This window comes from Brienomyrus brachyistius, chromosome 10 (assembly GCF_023856365.1).
Source record: "Brienomyrus brachyistius isolate T26 chromosome 10, BBRACH_0.4, whole genome shotgun sequence".
In the NCBI taxonomy this organism is placed as follows: domain Eukaryota; kingdom Metazoa; phylum Chordata; class Actinopteri; order Osteoglossiformes; family Mormyridae; genus Brienomyrus; species Brienomyrus brachyistius.
This window is the reverse complement of record NC_064542.1, coordinates 6,718,646-6,742,915: the sequence shown is the minus strand read 5'-3', so window position 1 is coordinate 6,742,915 and position 24,270 is coordinate 6,718,646. Positions and strand designations below refer to the sequence as shown.

The following is a 24,270-nucleotide window of genomic DNA, read 5'->3' as shown; positions in this document are numbered from 1 at the left end:
ACATCACAGGTATTTCTAAATACGACTTAAGGGACTTTCCTCAGTTGCTTTAATTTGTAGCTTTATCTGTTTTAGTCAGTATCCCTGTTTCAGTGACGTTCCGCGGAAGTTCATTGCTGGTGGTTCATTCCCAAGTCTCAAAATCACAATACTGTGGAAAAAAAATGAGAGAAATCACAACATATAGATGTTCCTTCACATCACAGAACAGCGCAGCATGCAGCTTTGAACAACTGAATTATGGGTAATTTATTGCTAACATATTTCTCTTCTGAGTATATAGAAAAACTCATTTGCAGCAGATGCTACGCTAAAGCTCTGCAGTGAGACGGCCGGTTTGGAGCCGACGAGCATGTTGGCGCAGAGCAGCACGGGTATTTCTGCTCTGAGGTTTATCTTAACCACTTGAACTCTTTAATAGTTGAGCCCCTAAATTGTGTATTATTGATACACACCCCCCCCCCCCCCCCAACCTGGGGCTAAACGTCTGTGAGGGCTTGGAGTTGAGACCCAAGTCGAACATACCCAACCTGCCTGTCAGCATCTCCATCTGTTTTCACGCTAAAACAGCAGCTGTGACCCCCCCACCCAGGATTTGCTGTGGGAAAAAAAAACCCACACAGACAGAAATCTGAAAAGGGAGGCCATTCAGTCAGACCCCGTCCCAGCGGGGAGGGGGCATGAGAGAGAGACAGGGGAGGGAGAAACATGGGGGAGAGTAAAGAAACGGTGAGGGCTACGTGCAAGAACTGCATAAAGCACAGGGACTTTTATATAAACACCAGCCTTAGATAAATCATGGCTCCTGTATCTGCCTTTGAAAACGTGTCAGCTTTTGGTTGGCATGTGCCCAGAAAAATCACGGCAATTAAACTTTAGCAGGAGTGACCGGAAACAGGGCCCAGTGCTAATGGATGCTACAAGCGGCCAAAACTCATTTTGATGAATGATTCTTTGGGATGTTGAAGTCAAGGTAAAACTGTACCCTGCAGCCATAGCCGGGTCCACTGGCACACTGCTTCTCATCTTCCACCTAAGATGTCTTCCTTGTGAAGAGACTTGATGTGGCCCCCATGAAAAACCTGACCCAGGGGGGCTGCTTAACCCCCAGATTCTCCCTGACACAGCTCTCTTCAGCTTCTCTATACATTCTCACATTCTCCCTCTCTAAACTTATTAACCACTTTTGGCAAACTGTGATTCTAGAACATTCCTAAAGGAGCTATCGCCCATTCAAAACAAAATAATATCAGTCATAATGACCTTATTCCAGGAGTGTGAAGGTCTTATCCTACCCATTCAGAATATATATTTTGTTCTTTTAAATAACTAGACTGACATTTTATTCGCATAAACATAAAATCAATAATAAGAAAACAAAACAATTCATCCAAACTCATGTTTGAATCGTGACTCTAAGAGCTCCTTGAGACAAACGACGAGGCACTTAGGTTAATAGGGTATCTCTGGCGACTGAGGGGAGGCTGTGGACTCTGGAATGATCGTCTCTGGGAATATCAATAAGAGGGCGAGCAACTGGTCCACAAAGGTTAGCGGGCTCAGCGACCGGAGGGAGCCGTACACACATCTGGCAGAAATTCCTTTAATTGGGTCAGTGAGGCAGAGGGGACCAAATAAAATTAGCCCTTGGCTGGGTAACACCTCTGAAGGGCTCCTGGTTGGAGGAAAACTCGTATGTCTACGTTCCAGCCAAAGCGGGCAGAGCTGGGCTGTTGACCGCAGGCTACGCAGCAGACAAAGCTAAGTGGGACTTTCCTCCAAGTTGGTCGGTTCAGCAGAATGACTGTCAGAAAGCATGACGCCCTGGCAGAAGTTTCCTTTATTTACTTGAATAATTTAGTCTCCAATTAGCCTTTCCTGCTTAGGCATGTATCATCCTCACACAGCCGTCGCGTAACTTTCTAATCAGAACTCAATGCTTGACATTTCTAATTAATATTTGAACAAAAGTCTAACTCAAAAAAATCTGAGGTTCTTTATTGGATACTGAGACAACATTGGAATGAATGTAACAATAAGATTAGCCAACACAATAATTACATACTGTATTGGCAAATATGAAAATTACAAACAGTAGGTATAATCTATAACTCTCTACCTCACACACATTTACTTTGAGCCAATCAAAGCTGCAGATTGATGCCCGTTTAATGTGCTGGAGAGCATTTGGGGGCAAACCTGCGGGTTTGGTGGCTACAGTAATCCACAGCTACGTAACTCCAGCAGCTTCTGGAGAAATGCAGCGAGGCACATCGTGGATGAAACCATGGCCACATGACCAACGGTGGCTCTGCTTGACGTCCCCCTCCCCCACGCCCAGCTGCGACAGACCCATCCCCTTTTGCCATATCGACTGCAGTCTAGGTGGTGACAGCAATCTGTTGTATTTTGCCGCAGAGCCTCAGGGATATACTCGCACGGATGATAATGGCAATTTGTGAAAATGATGCTTCAGTGCATATGTGAGACATGCCTGTCACACATAATAATGTGAATTATTACTAATGTTGTCAAACAGGAAGCCATTACACCCTTTTAATGGAGGTGGAGTCGCTGCCAGGAAACCGGCATAGAGAAAACAGAAGTGTTCACATCGTCCATCTTGATCTACACTTATTTGCACTTCTCATGTGTCAGAAGTTCCATTCCTGATCCACAGCATCTGTGAAATAAGTAAATAGGTTTTATTTTCCGATATCATCACTATGAGTCATTGTGCAGCTGGGGAAAACTACAGTTTAGTGATCTCTGAAATAAACAGCAGCATTCAAATCAAACACCAGAAGGTCTTTATAACAGACCTATTTAATAGATCAACTGTTTAACTTAATATTTAATAAAACTCAGTTCTATTTTTGTTCTGCCTCGTTAAATTGAAGTCATTTTTAATATTAATATGACAGAGCTTCTTCCTGCATTTTTAACAGTGCAGTCGATCATGGATCTGCGAGCAGATGGATCGTGTCTGATCAAAAGCAGGCAGCCCAGCACCCTAAAGTCACAGCCGTGAGACATGTGGTCACTGCTGAATTCTCAGCTACATGCATGCCTCTGCTGCTTTATTATATTAAAAATGTGTCATATTTATTAATCTGGTAGGTCTGTGTGCACTTTTGAGAACATGGTTAACAGTTTTGATTCAGTTTTCCTGGATCATTTCACCAGCAGGGAGAGAGTAAATGTTAGTTTGTGCTTAATGCATGGCAAACGTAGTGTCAAAAAACCCGTAAGTTCTGTCAAACATTATTCCACTGTGCCACAATCACTCAGACGCAGACAGAAACAAAGACAGACAGATAGATGGAAAGACAGACACTCAGACAGACAGAGAGATAGACAGCCAGGCATATAGATAGATAGATAGATAGATAGATAGATAGATAGATAGATAGATAGATAGATAGATAGATAGATAGATAGATAGATAGATAGATAGATAGATAGATGTCATCAGGTCCAGTCATCCCCACGCTGATAACATTACTAAAAGTAGTTCTTCCTCAATTATATTTAATTAAACAGAAAGTAAGATGTGACGTGGGCAGATACTTAGTTGCTCTGAGGACCCAGAAACCGGGTAAAACTGGGCGGCTGCTTCCCCAGTACCAAGGCGTCAGTGGGAATGAGTGTTCCAGTGTTTGTTACCGGCACCCTGGCGTGTCCCAGGAATCACAGGCAGTGTGGCCCCCTGTGTCTGCCTGCGTGAAACAGTGACAGGTTCCCTCTGTGTCGTTATTGCACGTTCTTCATGTGGCTACACACATCATCCCTGCGCTGGCATTAAAGCGTCATGCACATGGCAGACGGCATCCAGTTTAGTGTCAGGCATATATTTATGGCGTCTCATCTATTGATCATTTAACAGTTTTCATTTTTATGATTTGTGGTTGGTGCATGTGCCTGAAATGCTGCTCAGAGACGCCTCAGGGACTCCGACAGGAAGCAGAGATTAGAAACATACCGGCAGAGTGCATCATTGTGAAAAGCAGACTCAGCTGATCCACGGGAAGCTCGACTTTCGGCTGGAATGCAATGCATGTACTGCAATTCTAATGCATTGTATAACACTGCCTAAATTCAGGCGACACTCTTATTGCCCCGTCCAGTCAGCTGGCCAGGATCTTATTGCCCCGTCCAGTCAGCTGGCCAGGATCTTATTGCCCCTTCCAGTCAGCTGGCCAGGACCTTATTGCCCCATCTGCCCAGCCAGCAGGGCTCTTATTGCCCCATCTGGGGTAAACTTGGGGAGTTATCAAAGTTTCATCCTCTCTGGCCAGAACACTCCCTCTTCTGCTCATACTCAGTCCCAGTGGTTGAACGCCCCACACCTTGTAACTGTCCTGTTTTCATTGCACCATGCTCCGCTGGGAAACCCCTGAAGAGCTTTGTCTATACAGGTAAATAAATAAATATTAAAGTACATATTATCCCGTCTTCCTACAGTCCATTTAGTCATTACAATATACTGAATATGACTGATTGGCTCTCTGTATTAAGTCTGGTTCTTACTTTGCATTATAATGTTTCCTGTTTTCCTATAATAAATTTTACCAACATGAACAATAAAATACTGGTACAATTATATATACTGACATTATATATACCGCATTCACCCTGCGATAGACTGCTCTGGAACAATACCTGTATTATGCCCATTGTCTAAGCCTTTCTCGTGAATCAACAATGACTTGAATCATGTTGTGGGATTCTTCATAAACATAAGTGTATGAATCCTAGGCTGTGCTGAATGGACGTCCATCCATTGTGAGACATTCCACTGGTTATGGTGAGTGATGTGAAACAGAAAGAAGGGCCCCCATCTCACTCTGCTGGTTATGGTGAGTGATGTGAAGCAGAAAGAAGGGCCCCCATCTCACTCTGCTGGTTATGGTGAGTGATGTGAAGCAGAAAGAAGGGCCCCCATCTCACTCTGCTGGTTATGGTGAGTGATGTGAAGCAGAAAGAAGGGCCCCCATCTCACTCTGCTGGTTATGGTGAGTGATGTGAAACAGAAAGAAGGGCCCCCATCTCACTCTGCTGGTTATGGTGAGTGATGTGAAACAGAAAGAAGGCCCCCCATCTCACTCTGCTGGTTATGGTGAGTGATGTGAAACAGAAAGAAGGGCCCCCATCTCACTCTGCTGGTTATGGTGAGTGATGTGAAACAGAAAGAAGGGCCCCCATCTCACTCTGCTGGTTATGGTGAGTGATGTTAAACAGAAAGAAGGGCCCCCATCTCACTCTGCTGGTTATGGTGAGTGATGTGAAACAGAAAGAAGGGCCCCCATCTCACTATGCTGGTTATGGTGAGTGACCAGACCAATGAGCCTCTTGCTGTTATTTTAGTTGCGAAATTAGTTCATGCTCAGTTGGTCCCACTTTATTCTTGTGCTCTAAGTGTCACATTTCCATGATTATTTTGTAAGAAAACAGCTGCATTCTCTCACTCACTCCTGGTTTCATACACTGCATATAATTATTATTAATAACAATATTATAGTTTTGTATTATGGAGTCTGTGTTGCTCTTTGTTCAGTTGTTAAATGCCATTAAGTAAATCCTCAGCTGTGTTAAATGTTGTGTCAATTTCCAATTACGTCTAATTAATTCTAATAGTAATAAATTACTGTAGAGATTCCTATCAATGTTAATGGCTTTAGAAATGACAAAATTATCAATGATAAAAATTCTGAGCCTCAACCTTCAAGACATCTGTACAGGACAGTGGTTTAAAGAATTTGTTTTGTATCCACTGCTGAGCTAAGCCTCAATTATGCCTTTTATCAAGAATAGCAGAGAACAGTACTGAAATACTTTTTAGTCTTTCAGAGCTCAGTGGAATAAAAAATAGACTTTGTAGTGTAAATGTAATTACTTTTTGTTTGTTATGGAACTGACTGAACCCATCTGCTGTGACAAGGAAACATCCCACTGGAATTCCACGAAAACGAATCAGCCGGATGAGATGCTGTGAGTGTGTCCGCTGTAGCTGCCATTACCCTCCACACTCTGCACGTTTGGGCTGCATGCTGGTCCTTGGGAACAGCTTGGTTGTGGGAGATTCAGTGCGGCTCACAGAAGGTGGAAGATGCTAAGGGTGTCTGTTCAGACCACTGCTCGCCGGTGGCGCGGTGCACGGGTGCCGAAATCAACGGGTCGAGGGGTTAAGGCCTTCACGGGTCACGAGAAGGAATGTGATCATTTGTCACTATGAAGGAACATATCTGGGTCTCCTCGCATTGCTGAGAGCTCCAAACCTCAACTGCGCACAACAGACTTTTAAAGGGGAAGCATAATTCTAGAGGAACAGGAAAATACCGTTGATCTGAGCTGGGGGCATGACATCACTGCAGAGCTGTGTGCGCAGCTAGCCGGCAGCTTCCCTCTCTATTAAATGCGTACTGTGGGGGCTGCTGATGTTGCTTAGTGCCTGATAAGCCTCCCACATGTCACCCTGGTGTGTCAGTCTGAGGACTTGACAGCGCTGAATCAACAGATTCCCATGATCGTCAAAGAGCAGACGTTGCGGATTCCCGCGGGCAGGAAGCACGACCGAGCCGGTCATTCACCGCCAGCCTCATTTAAAGGCACGTCGTCTTTCCAAATTTCAACTCCAGAACTCTATACACATTGGATTTGAAAGTATTTCCTCCTATTTTACAAAAGAAAATGAACAGAGAAAAAAATTGCCATCTAGAGGTATGATATTGACAATACTGGGTGAGGCAAATGTGCAGAAAGACCTGCTTTTATGCAGGAAAAGGCAGCCTGCGTGATAGGTTTGAGGAAACCCATTTAATATTTCACTGCAATAATAATATAAGCATTAATGTGAAAAAAAAAGTAAAAAAATAAGTAAGAGTATAATCTAGGAAAGTTACAATGTAATATCTATTCAGTTTGACTGTATAAAAAATAAGTATATTCGTCTTAAAATGCTAATTATGAAGTAAATAGTCTCCAGTGCTAGAGAAACAGTGGCTCGTACATGAAAGATAAATGATTCAGCAGATTATAATGGTTTCAGAAAGACGAATGACCTTAATCACTTTTATTTGGAATAAAGAAAAAATGATCAGCTTTCACTTAAAAGGATGGCTGTCTGGTTAGACACATCTCCTCACAATTAGACTATCAAATAATGAGTCTGTGGTAGGTCTCATTAAAAGCTGAATGGAAGCTCTGCTTTGATCTGGCTCTAGGCCATAATCTATTTAGTAATATTTTTGGACAGATGAGAGGGTGGAAAATCTTCGAAGCGAAGGTCACGAGCACGTTTTCCTGCGATTAATGAAATCAGTTTCATCGCACAGCTCCGACAGGCATCAGACATACAAGATGAGGTTTCTGCAGGGTTAACACTTTAACAAATCCGCAATTCCTCATAAACAGGTCTAACCCCCCCGCCCAGGTCTGCTATGCGGCCCCCGTGTAACTGGGCACGCGGAGCGCTATGGGCACCAGCTTTGCCGTGAAAAAGATCACAAATTCTACAGAATCACTTGTGAATTTATAGCCAATCTACTTCAGTCATTTGGTCAGTCACTAAAACGCCTTTAGTACTAATAAACCACCCACTTAATAACTCCACAGCCGCATGAATCTAACCTCATGGACTTTTTCAAATATTCAAGCTAAGCACATTTTCCCCACTGCAAGTTTTAAGAGTTACGAACTGGCACTTTTAAGTTATTAAGGTATCATTACAAATTCCTGGTTAACAAGCCCAGAAGGAGAGGAGAGGCAAAGAACACAGGCGAAGACCAGAGGGGTCATCCATATTTTACCCCCACGGATCGATCACGGAGCCATGCTTCTTCTCCGGACCACTTACTGGACCGGCCCGGCTGCCAGGACGTGCCGGCACAGGGCGGCAGACAGTGACCCGCCGATACCCACTTCAGAACCACATGCTGCACTGTCCCAGCACTTTAAGAGCCTGACAATTTGAGCCCGAGTCCAGAGGAGAATGGCGGAATGCAAATGGAGTCAGGAGTGTTTTCATTGTACGCCTGTAAACACTCTGAATTGACAGTATCCTCGCAGCTACACATCACTAGTGATAAAAGATTAAAAAATGAAAAACCGTATGTGTGTCTTATTTTAGCAGGCAGTGGAAACATATGCTGAACTTATTGGGTAACGCTTTACATTATCTGCACCTTCGTAATGTCTTCATAATGCATTCATAGAACATTCAGTGCACCTTCATAATGCATTCATAGAACATTCCTAAGCAGCATGTAAGTATACAGGCATGTGAGGAAAATTATGACACCCCATTAAATATTTGGTTCTATATTAAGAAATTTCAACATATCAATATTAAATCTTCTTTGAAATCATATCTGTAGATAAAGATGATGTAATTGTATCACCTATGCAAAAACAAGAAACAAATCCACTTATTTAACAGAAGAATTTAACTATGACGTCAATTTCCACTGAGGAAAAAGTTAGGACACCCTCACATCCATTACTGTTTAAAATGCCTAGAATTAGGTTCAGGTGCATGATGTCAGGTGCAAATAATTAGAACATCGTTACAGAGCTTTTCGGTGGAGCCTGTCTTATTTAAACCACAGACAGTGTGGTTTGCACTTGATTGTTGAAATGAGTGGTATCACCATGGTGAGATCCAAAGAGCTCTCTGAGGCCTTCAGAAAGAAGCTTGTAGATGCATACGAGTCTGGGAAGGATATAAAAAGATCTCAAGAGAGTTTGGATTCAACCATTGCACTGTCTGGAAAATAATTTACAGGTGGAGAAGATTTAAAACAATTGCCAACATGGCCAAGTCAGGTCGTCCTAGCAAGTTCAGTCCAAGCGCAAATTGTAAGATGCTGAAAGAAGTCTCCAAAATTCCTAAGCTGTTATCAGGGGACATACAGGAAGCTCTTGCCACAGGTGATGTCAAGATACATGCATCTACCATTAGAAAGAGACGGCACACAAGTTTAATGTGCATGGGAGGTTTACGAAGAGGAAACCCTTGCTGTCAAAAAAAAATATCAGGGCAAGACTGAAGTTTGCCAGAGGCCACCTAGGCAAAGAGCAGGACTTTTGGAACAATGTGCTCTGGACAGATCAATCTAAAACTGAATTATTTGGGTGCAGAAGACATGTTTGGCATAAACCAAAGGCAGCTTTTGAGAAAAAGAACCTCATAGCAGCTGTGAAGCATGAGGGAGGAAATGTCATAGATTGGGGCTGCTTTGCGGCAGCAGAACCCGGCCAGCTCACCATCATACAATCCACTATGAGTTCTTCATCGTATCAGAGGGTGCTTGAGGACAATGTGAGATCATCTGTCCAGAAGTTGAAGCTGAATTGGGGGTGGACCATGGCAAAACCCGGATCTGAATCCTAGAGATGCTGTGGGGTGTCTTGAAGAGGAAGTGCAGGCGAGACACCCTTCAAACATCACACAGCTTAAGGAATTCTGCACTGGAGAGTGGGGACAACCTTCTGCCAGTCGATGTCAGAGATTGATAGATGGTTATAGGAAGCGTCTCATCGAGGTTATTTCAGCCAAAGGGAGAAATACCAGCTGTTAGGGCACAGGGTCTCCTAACTTTTTCCTCAGTAGGAATTGGTATCTTAGTAAATTTCCCTTGTTAAATAAGTGAATTTGTTTCTTGTTTTTGCATAGGTTCTGCAATTGCATCACCTTTATCTATAAATATAATTTTCAAACAAGATTTAAAATTGATATGTTAATAATTCCTTGACATCCTAACATACCTTAACAGCTGTAATGTAGCAAACATGATCATGTCTGTTATTATCAATATTAATGTATTTGTTATGAATGTATATTAAAACTATTAAGGTACATTACCAGATATTGTAATGACTGTCGTGTCGTTTAATACTTTCGAGACCTACTTTTTGTTAATCCTGAAATTATTCAATAATCCAGTAAGATGAAAACAGCCCACAGCATCTCGTTTCATCATCATAAGAGGCTGATGTCAGTGTGCTGAATCTGCCCAGACCTCCTCCATCTTCCGGAGGATCGGCCCCACCCCCACGTGAAACGCGCTCCTGTAGGTCAGAGGGGGGCTTATTACCCTAATTCTGCATTCCATCACTGTGAGGGGAAAAAAAACAGCCATCCGAAATATATAATCATGCTCTTTATTTAAAAATTGCTTCAACAATGATGCGTGTTATAGACAATTAAACCTAAGAACGTAGAAACAGATGCGGTTCAGAACCTGATGGTTTCTTAGGGATCTCACTCCCTTATTTCAAGCCTGTATATAATGCTGAGGTCAGACAATCCGCTGATTTTAATACCACTTGATATGCTGCAGTGGAAATAAACAAATCATGTATTTGTGCAGGTGTGCAGGAATTCTTTGGCTATCATAGATTTCATCTTGCCGTCCTATGAGAGACAGACAGACAGACAGACAGACAGACAGACGAGAGCAAAGCCTGAGGTCTGAGCACCGGGCAGCCATCCATCCGGCAGCCAAACGATGGTCGCACCATTTCGGCACCCAGAAGCCTTGGTGGCTACAGCCCGGGTTTGGTGAGGTATCCTCTTCACCCTCCTCGTGTCAAGCGTCAGACCGTATAATGCTGCTAGCAAATCGTAATGGTTAATAAAGCTGCCCAGCTTGCACGTGAGCCTTTAAAAAGTGGGCTGATGAATCGTCCCAAACAGTGGTAAACAAACAGCAATAGCATAGCTGTTGCACACGACTTCCTCACTCCCCCTAGGCTGCAGTTTGATAATAAGTGACAGACACGAAGACATATAAAATCCCCCGTGGAAGGTTACAGACTGTGCTGTCATCCCTGATCACCATCAACCTCGCCTACGTTCAGCATGAGTCTCGCAATGACCATGGGACCGGTGTCCCCATGTGACATCACGCTACAGGAAGGAGGCCACACCTCCCCGGCAGAAGGACGCCCAGGCTCCCCTTTGTTAGGACCATGGCTCGGCTCACAGCTGAAGAGGAACGGCGCTGGCCGTTCACGTCAAACGTCATGTGGCGTCATGTGGAAACACCGCCAGCGGAAGCCGACTGGCAGGATGTGTGTGAGATATCCAGTGACCACCAGGATGCATGTGAGAGCTAACCAGTAAAAGGCAGGATTAGTGTGAGAGCTACCCTGTAACCGGAGGGATGTGCATGAGCAATAACCAGTAACTGGGAGGCAGCACTGGTCACCAACGCGGAGTAAAATGAGCGCCTCAGCTCAGGGTCCCTCCCCCGGTCATGAGCCTCTGCTCTGGTAAACAATGTCTATCCGATCCAACATAAAATATATATAATCGTGTGATTGGTTATACATTCAGGTCAACACTGTGTTCTGAACACCAGAGAGAATCTGACAGGAAACGAAAACACCTTTTCAGTTGAAAACATCTCAGTATTTCACATATAAAACCAATAAAAAGAATCACATTGCACATGAGTGCTAAGGTCTCATTCTAAATTACAAGTACAACATGGTCGTTTAATACCCAGTAGTTATATACACAGTAATTTGGCAAATGAAATTCCTCATTTCAATATTTTGAACATTATTGTACAATAAATGATTGTTTGGTCAAGGTAAAAAACAAAGGTTTGATGAAAGGCATCAAGATTAGACTGAAGTGACTTTAAAATTTCGGTTGTTGCCGTTTCTAAGTGCACTAGAATATGTCGCTGATTTAACTCTGAAGGCTTCCCATAAATCTGGTTGAGAATCTTCAGTTATTCATTGAACAAACAGCTGCATTTCTTCATTATTTTAACTTGAACACCAGTGTTGAATTCACCTTCTATGTCCCGTGGGACTATGGGAACCTCGGACTGTGACACAGTGGCCATCGGTTCATTTCAATTTCTTTAGCAGATTAACAGTTATAGGGAATACTAGTGAAACTAGTATAACTTTTAAATGTGTAAATATGTATATGTACACGTTTTTATTTGGATAAGATTAGCGAAAGGTGCTAGCAAACGTGTGACTGCAGAAAACACACCAAACACACCTGGAAAACATTAACGTCCATAAAGGCAGAGCAGCTGCGTCTGTGAGAAAATGGCTGCATATTCATCAGACACACGGCTTGTGGTAAAAAATTCCCCAACTCGAGATCAGTGACATCGTACGTCAGCATCGTTTAAAAACTGAACAGGCGATTCTTCTTAAGAGACCCTCTTCGTGGAACGGGAGACGTTGGCTCACAAATGGCAGCATCTCAGGAATATGGACGCCCAAATTTCTGCTCCAGGATGGTTTCCATGATGTGAACGCTCTTGGGTTTTAGAAAGGAACACAGGAGAGAACAGGGTTACTGAAGCACCACTCAAAAACCACTGGGTTTCAAAACCTCCCGGGAAGCTGGGAGGTTTTTAATCTAATGTTTTACAGCAGGTCCGCCTCATGGCTACATGTCATGTGACCAATCACATTCACAGACTAGCAAAGGACTGAGCACATGACAATGAACAAAGGAAACTCGAAGAATGAACATTAATCTATGACATGTGCAGGATGTTTAATACCTTCCCACTTATGTGGACATGAAGATGATGACATCATTACTAGCTGTCTGCCCCCACTCTGTGGTTTGCGCTTCTAACCTTCAGCTAAAATCAGTGCTTTGCATTCTTTTACCATAATTATACATTTTATTAGTTTTTATGTTAATTCACAAGACACACGTGACTGCATGCCTGGGAGCACCGTGTCTCAGCACAGCAAACAGGTGCATGAAGAAACAAATTCGCTGCCGTCGTCCAGACAACGAGCCTGTAATGGACTCATCCATCACCTGAGCACTATGAAACTTAGCAAATAGCTAAAAAAAAAAAAAAAAGTTGGAGACACAATTTACTGCAGACTGTCCATTGAATCCAAGACACCATCTACAGAGTAGAGAGACAGACACCAACCCAGGCTGATCTGATTGAATTTTCTGTCTGGCGAGACACTGCCAGCTCATTCTGATAGACAGACGGAAGGAGCTGGATGATGTATCACTGCTTTTTGAGAGCTAGTTCCTGTTTCTTCACATTTCACAGAAAAAGTAAGGAATTTTAACACTTTAAATTAAGTCATTAAATGGCCGGATGCAACTCATTCACAGTCTGATATTTTCGCCTCATCGTTACACAGAGAACCATTCAGTTGGGGCAGTAATGAAGAATCCTTTAGGTTCACCTTGTAGGCTGATAGAGGAAGTTATTCTGGCCTATGTTACTGTCAGGGAGACCCAAATGTCATCACACAGCGTTCAGGCTTGACACAAACCCGCTGTCAGACGCTGCGTTGCCAGTGAACGTTTAGTTCATTTCATCTAACCCAAAATCCCTGTTCAAAGAATCCAGTTAATTAGACAGATCCAAGCTTGTTTCATTTATATACCTTGTTGGCTCCTGATTCTATTTATGAACAATAAATAAGTAAAACGGACAAAACAGAAACAGACTCAAGAGCTTTAACTCTTTGGTTAAAGGGATGCTGTCAATACTTTGGACATCGAGCTTCTTGACCTTGGAGCTCAGGTACACTGATGTTCAGGATGCAGCACAGAAACATCACTCAGTCTCGGCAAACCCACCAAGAATCAGCTGAGCTCTGCGGGAGGCTTCTTTAATGCCGAGGGTGATTCCCCTACAAGCGGGGCAGTTAGAAGAATCCATGGTGAGCTTCTCTTTCAATAATTCTGGCGTGAGCCATCCGAGCGTGACCAGCAATGCAACGCTAATTCAGACACGTTATGGAAAATCATATTTCATCTGGTGCAGAGCCAACTCTGTCAATGGCGATTTCCACGGCCTTCCCAGAGCCCCCCGCCACACCCGAGAATAGCCATGGCAACCACAGAAGGGGCCAGACTAGCCAGGCAGGTCCGGCAAAACTTCACTGCTGCCACACATGCTTCAGGTTGACTTACATTTAACATGCTTTTGAAAGTGCAGTTCCATCACTTGCAGAAGGGCACATGACCCTCATATTATAAGCTAAAAACCTGATTCCAGTGCATTTCCGGAACTCTCCAGCATGTTCAAGCCCTAAATACAGACTTAGCATGCTGGTGTTTGATGCAGCTGAGCTCTTAGCAATGCTCAGGCAAGGCTTTAACTGTGATTTCACGTATGCCAAGATCCCCTTTGGCCTTTACGTAAGATGGATAATCCTGAAGAAAGCTCTATTCTTACAGTTTATTTCACAAACTGCAATATTTCAACAGCAAAATGAAAGATGAAGAGATGGTCTGGGATTAGGGGAGAATCGGGCCACTGCGGTGATTCATAGCAATTCTAGCTGCACCTTGTCATCATGTTGCTTCTCCTGAGAAGCTCCTGCTCTATTCCAGCGACACCTGTGTTTGTTCCAGCCTGTCTGTCTATTACCCCCAACCTCCGGCCTGTCTGTCTATTACCCCCAACCTCCGGCCTGTCTGTCTATTACCCTCAACCTCCGGCCTGTCTGTCTATTACCCTCAACCTCCGGCCTGTCTGTCTATTACCCTCAACCTCCGGCCTGTCTGTCTATTACCCCCAACCACCACACCTTCCACCCCAAACCCACAAAACATGAAATTCCTGGAAAATAAGTCAGTCTCCAGCTGCCCCACTCTGGGCTTAAGCACACACTCAGGTTCCCAGTTACGAAACAAAGGGAAGAAATTTACCGATTATTCTGGGTTAATTGCTGCCTCAAGCCAACTCCAGTCTCAAAACGAAACGAGATGCTGTGTTTTCTGAGGACTGTGGTGTGGTTTACCTAGCATCCTTCCTCTTATAGTCGCATTCAGTCATCAGCGTCCCTGTGCGATTTGAGTGCTCGCAAGTCATTTTAATCAAACTCCGATAAGACGTCCACTGAATGCGACCAGGCATTTAATGCTGCATTACTGCAGCACACGGATCAATAGAAGACTACGGCTTCAAATTTGTCTTATTTTAAAAAGATGGAAATGTTACAAGCCTCATTGTGAACCAATCGGGTGTCTCCTGTACGCCGAAGGGAAAATGATCATGAGAGTGACACCCCTGTTACTCAGTACGACCCGTCTGACCGTTTTAAAATGGTGGGTGATACGGCTCAGTGGGTTAGGATGCTGTGCCAGTGATTGGACATTCGCCGGTTCCCAGGGCGATCGAAGTGATGTCACCATCAGGCCCTTAACCCCAAATCACCCCCAGGACTGGCTGACTCTGCTCCTCAAAGTGTCTGTTAAATAAGAACCTGTATGTATACTCTGTGTTTTGAGTTAAAAAAAATGCAAAGAACATCCTGAATGGATGGAAAGTGGGCTAAATTGGCATTAACCAATAGAAAGACGTCTCAGTAAGTCACCGACAATCATTCGCTGGGATGGGTGCTGCGGAGTTACCTGCAAAAAGCGTCTCAGACCAATAACCAGGAGGTACGTTTGAACCTTAGCCCCAAATCCGTGTATATAAACAGTGGCTTTCCCAAATCCCTCTCAGGACAGCTGAACGTTTATGGCGTCTAAGACTGGGAAACACATCTTACACTACAGTAATAATTTGGACATTGTTACTCTGTTTTCATACCGATGTGGAATTAGGCACTATAATACAGGACTAATGAATGGATTCTGTGTGGCAAACTTACCAGTCTGGCCAGTAATTAACATGGTCATAGGTAAACACTACAGCTTTATCAAGAAAAGTTGCCTTAACATCTAGCTTGCTGTGTGCTGGCTGATTCCTTGATTGTGTTGGGAGTTTGCGCTGACACTAACATAGCAGTGAGATTCGTGGTCTCCTGGAGGCTCCCAGGCAATCCTGTGTAATGAAGCCATTTGTCAAACTTGACGTGAATGTTCTGGAAGGCTTTCAGGCTGATCTAATTCCATTAGGGACTCTGTAAATACGTCAAGGGAGTGTGTCACTATCATCACAGTGTCATCATAACCTGTACTCCTGCTTTCAGAAGGTCAGCACTGTGCTGTCCCACGATCTTGGCCGGACCACGTCTTCTCAGAAACCCGGCAGGCCCGATTCACCCAGACGGACACGAGCTCCAGGTCACGTCTTACCTTCTGTACTCCTTTGCTGAAGAAGGACTGAGCAAAGAGCTCAAACAGCCTGTTGAGTCGTCCCACCCCCGTCACGGTAACACTGCCTTTCTGGAAGAACTCCGTCCTGCACGGCAAGCAAGTAACGTGTCAAAGAAGGAGCAAAAGCATCTGAAAGAAGAAAAAAAGCTGAAACTAACCATGACTGAATAAAGAGATATTGTTTTTGTAGAACAGCACGTTGTGTTCATCATGATCTGGTACCAGCAGGCTACCATAATGCTCATGCATTATTAGTGTGCATGTGTACAGTTATGACTGGGAAGGTAGTTTTATGTAATAACTTCAATGAACTAATGACAGTAAGAGACTTTAAAACAAATCGCAGCCTCTTGTCTAACATTCATCAGGGTGTCAGAAGATTTGATTCACTACACTGGTGATTGAGTAAAGGAAGAGAGACAAGTTTGGCAAAGGCTACCACACTAAGAATGACTCTTCCCAGTCAGCGCAGCCAAGGGTTCTAGTTTTGTTGATTTCTCAATAATGAAAGGATACGGGGGCGGCATGGTGGTGCAGTGGTTAGCACTGTTGCCTCACACCACTGGGACCTGGGTTCAAGTCTCCGCCTGGGTCACATGTGTGGAGTTTGCATGTCCTCCCCATGTCGTCGTGGGGTTTCCTCCGGGTACTCCGGTTTCCCCCCACAGTCCAAAAACATGCTGAAGCTAATTGGAGTTACTAAATTGCCCGTAGGAGTGCATGTGAGTGTGAATGGTATGTGAGTGTGCCCAGCGATGGGCTGGCCCCCCATCCTGGGTTGTTCCCTGCCTCGTGCCCATTGCTTCTGGGATAGGCTCCGGACCCCCCCCGCGACCCAATAAGATAAGCGGTTTGGAAAATGGATGGATGGATGAAAGGGTACAGGAGGAAGGTTTTGTAAACGCGATCCATTAGTGTCTGATGGAAATATCAGTGAGAAGCGGCGTGTGTTTGAGAAAGAATATGATATATTTATAGCGGCCGCACCCTCCGGTAACAACGCTTGCGTCAGAATCCATGATCACACCGAAGCAGCCGGCTCTGAAGCTATGGAGCGCGGATGTGCATTCGTGAATGCAACTGCTGTGTTCGCAGGAGAAGTAGATTGAAGATGCATCATCGTACAGGCCGAATTGAGAGAGAACCCAGAATGTTTAAAAATGAGAATTCTGCAAACTATGCAACCTACAAAAAAACTATACTGCAGAATGCCATAAATTCAACAAACAACCAAAAAACTGGTGAAAAATAGAAGCCTATGTGAGTGATTTAAGAAACAAAGCAAAGGCATGCAGATGTGGCACTCGTGAGTTCAGAGACAAACTAGTATGCTGTGCTGTAAATGATGGAATGTGAGAAAATTCCTACTGCATAACACTGGCCGAAACAGTGTAATATGCCAGTTTAATGCATTTACAGATCTTGCAGCAGCTCAGCAAAACACCAACGTAGACAACATGCAGCATGTTATGAAAACGTGTCACTGAAACAAACGGCTGACCGCAAAACATCACAGTTTATTGTCAGTTGCAACAATTGTGGTGGCAAGCATGAAGTGAAAAGGTAAACGAGCCAGCAAGCAAGTTCAATCACTCTTAAAAAATGCTGCAGATCCCCATAGTAGGCATGTGAATTAATCTACACCAGGATTAGCCAATAGATGGCCCGTGAGAGTCGCACGTAACGTGTTCCGTACTTGGCAAATTTTATCCCCCCCACCCTCCTCAGCAAATTTTATCTGCAAATAAAACAGCTTCAATTGGCATAACAGAACAATATCTGGTGCAGTGGCCCTTGGCTTTGTGTTGGTGATAGAATTCAGTCCTCTGGAAAAAATAATTGGGGACCCCTGTTCTATACAGTGCGCATCAATAAGAAGCCAGTTGAGCGTAAAGCAGCTACTGGTGCCGATGTTATTCCAGAGAAGTGAGAAACACAAGGGAACAAAACGCATCGGAATACATGAAGCTCGCAGCCTATGGCGGAGAAGAAATCCAGACATTAGGTCAGATCCCGCTCTCTTGCCACTCATCAGGTTCATGCCCTTCACTTGTGAAGCCTTGGTTAGCCTTACCCTTACCGACTGGGCTGCTTACACTCAAGGATGTAGATTTGGGTCCAGACGGTAGGGACACGCCTCTCCCAATTTTGTGGGAGATTGGGGGGTGGAGCTGATTTTGTCCCTACTAGTGTTGAATCCAAACCAACGCCCTTGATGACAATCGATAGGGGTCTATCAGGTGGCAATGAATGCCAACCAGCAATTTAGGATGATGATGTCCATCCCCCTTTGTTGAACGGCTGGGTACACTCCCAGTCACCTACTCAATAAAACCTGACCAAGACGTGCATCCTGGTTTCAAGCCAGTTATCAAGATTCCAGTAGCAGTAAAAGACAACGTGAATACAGAGAGTGGTCAACTTCGGCGTTCTCACTCCAGGTACAGGACCTACCGAAAGGATGTCGTCAATGGTGGCAAACCCATAAGAGGAATTCAGATCCTACACACATAGAAACAGATCATCATCTACTGGTTATGATACTTCACAAGCCCACAAGACGGAGTTGTGGTGAAAGGCATAAAGGCCGGGGTCCCCACATCCCTACAAAAATTCTGCATTAGGACATGCTGGCATAGAATCTACAAAGTGCTGGGCGTGCAGGCTTGTTCTCCAGCCATCAGTGAGCAATAGCCCCACATCAACAAATAGCACCATTCAGTTTGCATGCCGCTCCAGACCTGTCCTAGTCGCCTGTTGCACCCGATATCTTGGAGCGGGATGGCTAACGTTAGCTGGTGGTGGTTGACTCCAACTCAGGCTGGTCAGAGACGGACCTACATCAATGACAGCGACCACAATGCTCAAAAGTGACTTCTCGGTGCGCAGGCCACCTAAGGTTACCTCAGACAATGGAACTCCACGTCATGACGTTGCCTGTTTCAAAACCACTATCTCCACAGCAGCTTAATTTTTTTTTTAGATTTTAATTACATCATACTATTTCATAATAGTCAGATTAAAGCCTATACTAAAGAATGTCTCTTTTCTGGAGGAACCAACAGGTCTAAATAAAGGGGATGAGAAACACAGTCTTGTGTTCGTCTTGGTTTGGTCCCCATGGGCCACCGTACTATACCGGTGATATGAGGACACATTTGGAGGGAAAATGGTGAGGATGGTTCATGTCTGCAACACTATCATCAGACCACTGAAGGTAAAAGACTTTAAAACAAGCTCCTGCCCCCCACCCCCTCCCCTACTCAACAGCCAACAGTTGTCAAGCTTCAGAGTGCGCAGAAGCCACAGACAGTGGTCGGCACTGTTTAGGAATTCCGGCCCTACGGATAGAAACACGGTGATTAAAGCGACTGCGCATGGGAGATCGGCACCTCGGATTCACTGCGAGGGCGTTTGGCTGCCGGTGCAGCATCCTCAGGGTTCCCACCATCCTGACCGGGCGTCACACTCACTGCTGCTACCGTCAAACGCGACACACGGTCCTCCTCCAGCTCCGCCCTCCCATGGCCAGCTTAGCCCGACGCACTACGGGAGAGACGGGGAAGGTCCGAATCACAGCTCAGGGCTGAGGCGGGCTGACGTGAGGCCGCATTATTTTCAGGTGTGTAACTCGACCGCGAAGCCGCTGCCCTCCTGCAGCCGCACTGGATTTACAGCCCGGGACATTTCACTGAAACTGAGATATTCACATTTCAAATGCCATCAAAAGACAGAATGGGCATGTTCCACCTAGTGGAAAAAGTTCCGTTTTTGACGATCGTGACATGCGCAGTTTTCATCGGACAGCAACAAAAACCGGAGCATCGAATCTGACTCCTTCCCTGCCCAAGACGCGTCGAGCGCCGTACAAGTGGGGAAAGCAGGGTGAGCAGAATGTAAAGCCTGAACAGCTTCTACCTGTGCCTATAATCCCAGACTGACAGGAAGGCAAACGGAGACGATCCAGTGAAATACAGCAGATCGCGTACGTCTCCAACAATGCAGACAGCCAAACATCATCACTGCCTACTACTTACGACTAGTTTTCACGAGTGAAATGTTATGTGACAACATGCCGTGCAAGAGCCATACATTACAATGTTTCGTTTCCCACAGGATCCGCTGCTATTAGACACCTCTGACATTTCAGAAGAGGGCTAAAGACTCCTTACGCATTTCTCTTTAAAATGCCAAATCCCACCAGCGTGAAATGGATCGAGAACGGCACAAAATGTCAAAATAAATTCATTACGATTAATGAAGTTCAAAGCCCAGAGGAGCAAAAATACATAAATCCATAAATAAAGCTGATTATACCACTGTGCATGAACGATCCAGGGAACACATGCACAATATCACAGAGAATTTCTTTTCTTTCTTTTTTTTTACCGTAACGACCCAAACAAGTACATGAAAATGTGGAGATGAGCACCAGTGCTACGGCAGACGCACCAGTTGGGGTTTGCTGGGCTCTCCTTGAAAACGGACACCTCCTGCAAGGTCGCAAACTGAGTCCAGGTCAGGCAGCGGCTCTTGATGTTCATGGTCTTCTGCTTCAGGTCCAGCCAGGACTCCTCTTCCAGAAAGACGTCATCGACGTTCATCACCGTCACCTGCAGGTCAAGCGGACACCAGGGGGGTGAGGAGTCGCCTGCAATCGGTGCGGCCGCCACACTGGCGTGAGAAGACTGCATCTACAAGACGATGTCCTCCAGTGGCCAAACTGCCAAAGTCTCAACAAGATGCTGGGCGACTGTTACCACGGACACCAGGGTACCTAATCTTTGAAAGCCGCGGGATGCGCATAGTTCCAGATCACTAGGCACCTTAACACAGGTCTATCTACAGAACACTATGGCGTTGTGCTCTCTGCTGCCTTCGGTGATCTTTACAAACAAGTAGCCCTATTCTGCGGCTAAACCATATTTCTATACTGCAGAATGTGAGCTTCTAAAATTATGAAAGGCGGTGTCCGTCTGACAATGATGTTTTCAGGAAAGTGTATCTACGGTACGTGGAGTTGGTGAGCGGAGACCTTTCTGAGGATGCTGGGGAGTACGTTGTTGCAGACCGCTATCCTCTTTCTGTAAACAACCCCGGACACATGATCTGAAAGGGAAAAAGCCAGTGCAATGCATTTAAAGGACTTCTCTATTTTGTAGCTTGACTCCTGGAGTTCCGAACAGTACACACTGCTATATAAAGACGTTAATCATCGGTATCAGTGTTTTTTCTTTGGGGTCCTCGAAACGGTGCACAATTTTGCTCCATCCCAGCGCACTTGAACCAATCAACCAAGCAACCAAAAACATGGAACACCATGTTCAGGCTCGGAGCCAAGAGGGAACGAAAATGTGGACATTCTGAGGGACCCCAGGACTGGGTTGAGAAACCCCGGCCTATATGGTAAATACATCAGCTGTTATTTCATAGTTTGTTTTTGTACATTCACTATAAACGCTACACTGATTATATGTACCTACTCTCTCTAGCTCCCTCTAGCTGGAAACATGCGCTACGACGTCCATACTACACAAAGGCGGTGTTTTGTCTTTGATGTACGTTTTGGCACAAAGGCGACAGGTACCTCTTTTCTCCTCCACCGTCTTGATGCCTCTCACATCCTCCTCGAGAGGTGTCGGGTACTGCGTCGCAGACGGGCGGCCGCGTTCACAGGGAAAACACACATGAATCACGGCGAGACTCACTTTGGGCTTCTAACACGCACATCCTATGGACGGCTTTCTGAGATGAAAGTTTAGTGCGTTCTTAAAAATTTAAATGGATGTCTTAAAGTATCTGTCTACAGCAAAAAAACGTGGATGAATAATTCATTCCTGGGCGCCGGGTGGGGCGTGTAAGAAAAGCCATCTCTGATTTTGAAGCTGCGTCTAAGGCCAGATATCAAGCAATTAACAAGGGATGTCTAACTTTAAACGAACAGGACAAAACAAGCGTAGCCATTGATTCTGTAAACGTAGCCGTGTTGGTCTCGCAAGGGATTATGTTTCTCTGTGGGAGGTTCTTTGTCTGACATGCGCGGGCAGGTGCCAGGTGATGCATACTGAGTACCGATTAGCATCTCATGCACTCAAACCCTGATCAGGCAGACTGTTGCACTGCTTGCAGTCGTGCTCAAACATCTCAGTTTAACGGCAATCTTGGACGCTGCATTCGCTGTTAAATAAACATGCTGTTTCCCCCCATCCTGTGATTGTGGCGAGGAGACACCACAATCGAGGGCCTCTTTACTGATATACACCTGACTCTTTTGCTGACGCAGAAGCCCTACGCACTTCTGAAGGCAGGTACCTTCAGGCTTCATGTCCAACCTGACTCCTATGGCAGAGTCACATTACATTTTAAAATACCACGCATGCAAACTCAGATGCAAAGCCTATACAAAAGCTGCAGACTAATTAGGTACCTACTCATTTTAAACAAATGTTACCTTTTACAAGCAGAAAATAAGAAAAAAAACCCATAGATCAACGAGGATATAAAAGACAGCTAGGAATGTTGTACCCTGAGAGACCACAACAGAGGGACATGGCTGGGGGAGACGATAATGATCGTCAACCAACTGTTTAAATACCAGTTAAACACCCCCTTAAAGGCCTAGAGGGTTTTGGAATCTCATCACATGCACTATCCGCAAATATTGAATTAACGTTTGTTTTTTATGAAAATAAATAGCCAGCCATCCGTTCGTCTAATAACCATTCATCCAGGGGAGGGTCGTGGGGGCAATAAAGACTCACTCCTTATACATACGGTAATTACCTATTAGTCCATTAGCAATGTTCAAGTTTTGGAGAAGAAAACACGATGAAATACAACGTTAAGATGTTTTATTTTAATAACGCATCTATGTCCCCAGTTATATTCCGTAAATTATGACTGTTGGTTGTATTGTTATTTAGCGTGACCTGCCTGGATCGCTAACGTTTATGAAGCGTATTCAGCGGGTGACTCTGTCCCTGCCTGGAGGCATGCTTAATGTGCCGCATGGGCGATGGGGGCATCTTTTCCAATGTTTCTAGCAAAATTACTGACAGTAAAGTGTCCATCTGAAAAGCTGTATCTAACGTTATTTTTGCAGGGAAGGGACTGGAGGATCAGCCATGCTGGCGATTGCATACAAATGCAGGGATGAATAAGCACAAAGTACGGGCTGATCGGGTGAGGTGCCCAGCATAACCCGGCAGGCCACTCCGCGCTGGTCCCGGTCCCGCTATCGGAGAGCCGGAGGTGAGCGTCCGTGTGCGGCAGGACAGACGCGCCTATGCGGCGAAGCCTTTAACATCGGACAGCTCGTCTTAAAAATAACCCCGTCACAGTACACAGTAAAGTACAGTACAGTACAGTACAGACACTACTAAACTGTTCCACCATTAGTACATATGAGTGTGTAAAATGCGCACAAATCTAAAAATTAACCAGAATAAACTGACCTGGATTGTTTTTGTCATTTCATTATATTCTGTTGGCCTTAAAACATTTAATCTATATCGACATTTTTATACAACTCATTTAACTTTTCTTTAAAGTTGCAAACTAAGGTGTTTTTAAAAATGTAATAGAAGTACCCATCAGTAAGCGGAATGCATTTTATTTTATTTTATTTCACATTTGCATTCCGATGTTTTAAAACTACCTGGAGTAGCTGCACATGTGGACATTTACAGCACTGGGTTTGGTAGCGAGTCACACTTTACCTTGTTCAGATGCATGTCTACCACGCGCTCAAATGGGTATCTGTACATTTTCCTTATTTCGATCGTAATAACCATTTTTGCATATTAATTATAGGAGCAACTCTAATAATTTCTTACATATATCCAGAAACGTGTAATATCGAAAGTATTGGCTTTGTAACGTAAACTTGCCACAGAAAAACGCCAGACCAAGTTCTCCTAAAATCTCGCGTGATCTGACCACTCGGGACCCATCACGTATTTGTAGTTCAATCCAAGCTTGCAAGAATGTGGCTTTTATTGTACAGCTGCGAGTGAAATCAGGCTGGTGTCCATAAAGTTACATTAAAGCAAAGCCCTCCCTGACACGCTTTTTAAAGCCACCTCCACACACGATTAAACCGAGTTTCCATTGCCCCAAACACTGCGCGACGGGTAGTTGAAGCACATTATAATTCAACTGCACATATATCTTATATTGCTAATTCATTATTTTGTCAG

At 44.6% G+C, this 24,270-nt stretch overlaps 1 protein-coding gene across 1 annotated transcript; it reads right to left on the bottom strand.

The window, feature by feature from the left end:
- Window positions 1-10,147: 10,147 nt before the first annotated feature.
- LOC125750802 (PRELI domain-containing protein 2-like) lies at window positions 10,148-24,072 on the bottom strand. The gene is made up of 6 exons (XM_049029062.1): window positions 23,791-24,072; window positions 21,660-21,717; window positions 21,108-21,181; window positions 20,525-20,685; window positions 16,052-16,157; window positions 10,148-12,289 (listed from the first exon to the last, which is right to left on the bottom strand). The coding sequence occupies exons 1-6, from the start codon at window positions 23,863-23,865 to the stop codon at window positions 12,233-12,235; spliced, it is 531 nt and encodes a 176-aa protein (XP_048885019.1). The 5' UTR covers window positions 23,866-24,072; the 3' UTR covers window positions 10,148-12,232.
- Window positions 24,073-24,270: the final 198 nt, after the last annotated feature.

What these genes read in the sequence shown, in the direction of transcription:
- LOC125750802 (XM_049029062.1), bottom strand. Translation starts at nt 23,865, where the DNA reads ATGGTTATTACGATCGAAATAAGGAAAATGTACAGATACCCATTTGAG. An exon ending in AGCCCAGCAAACCCCAACTG is followed by an intron (nt 16,158 to 20,524) that starts GTGCGTCTGCCG and finishes CTTGCCGTGCAG; the next exon opens with GACGGAGTTCTTCCAGAAAG. An exon ending in TCAGCAAAGGAGTACAGAAG is followed by an intron (nt 12,290 to 16,051) that starts GTAAGACGTGAC and finishes CTAAAACCCAAG; the next exon opens with AGCGTTCACATCATGGAAAC.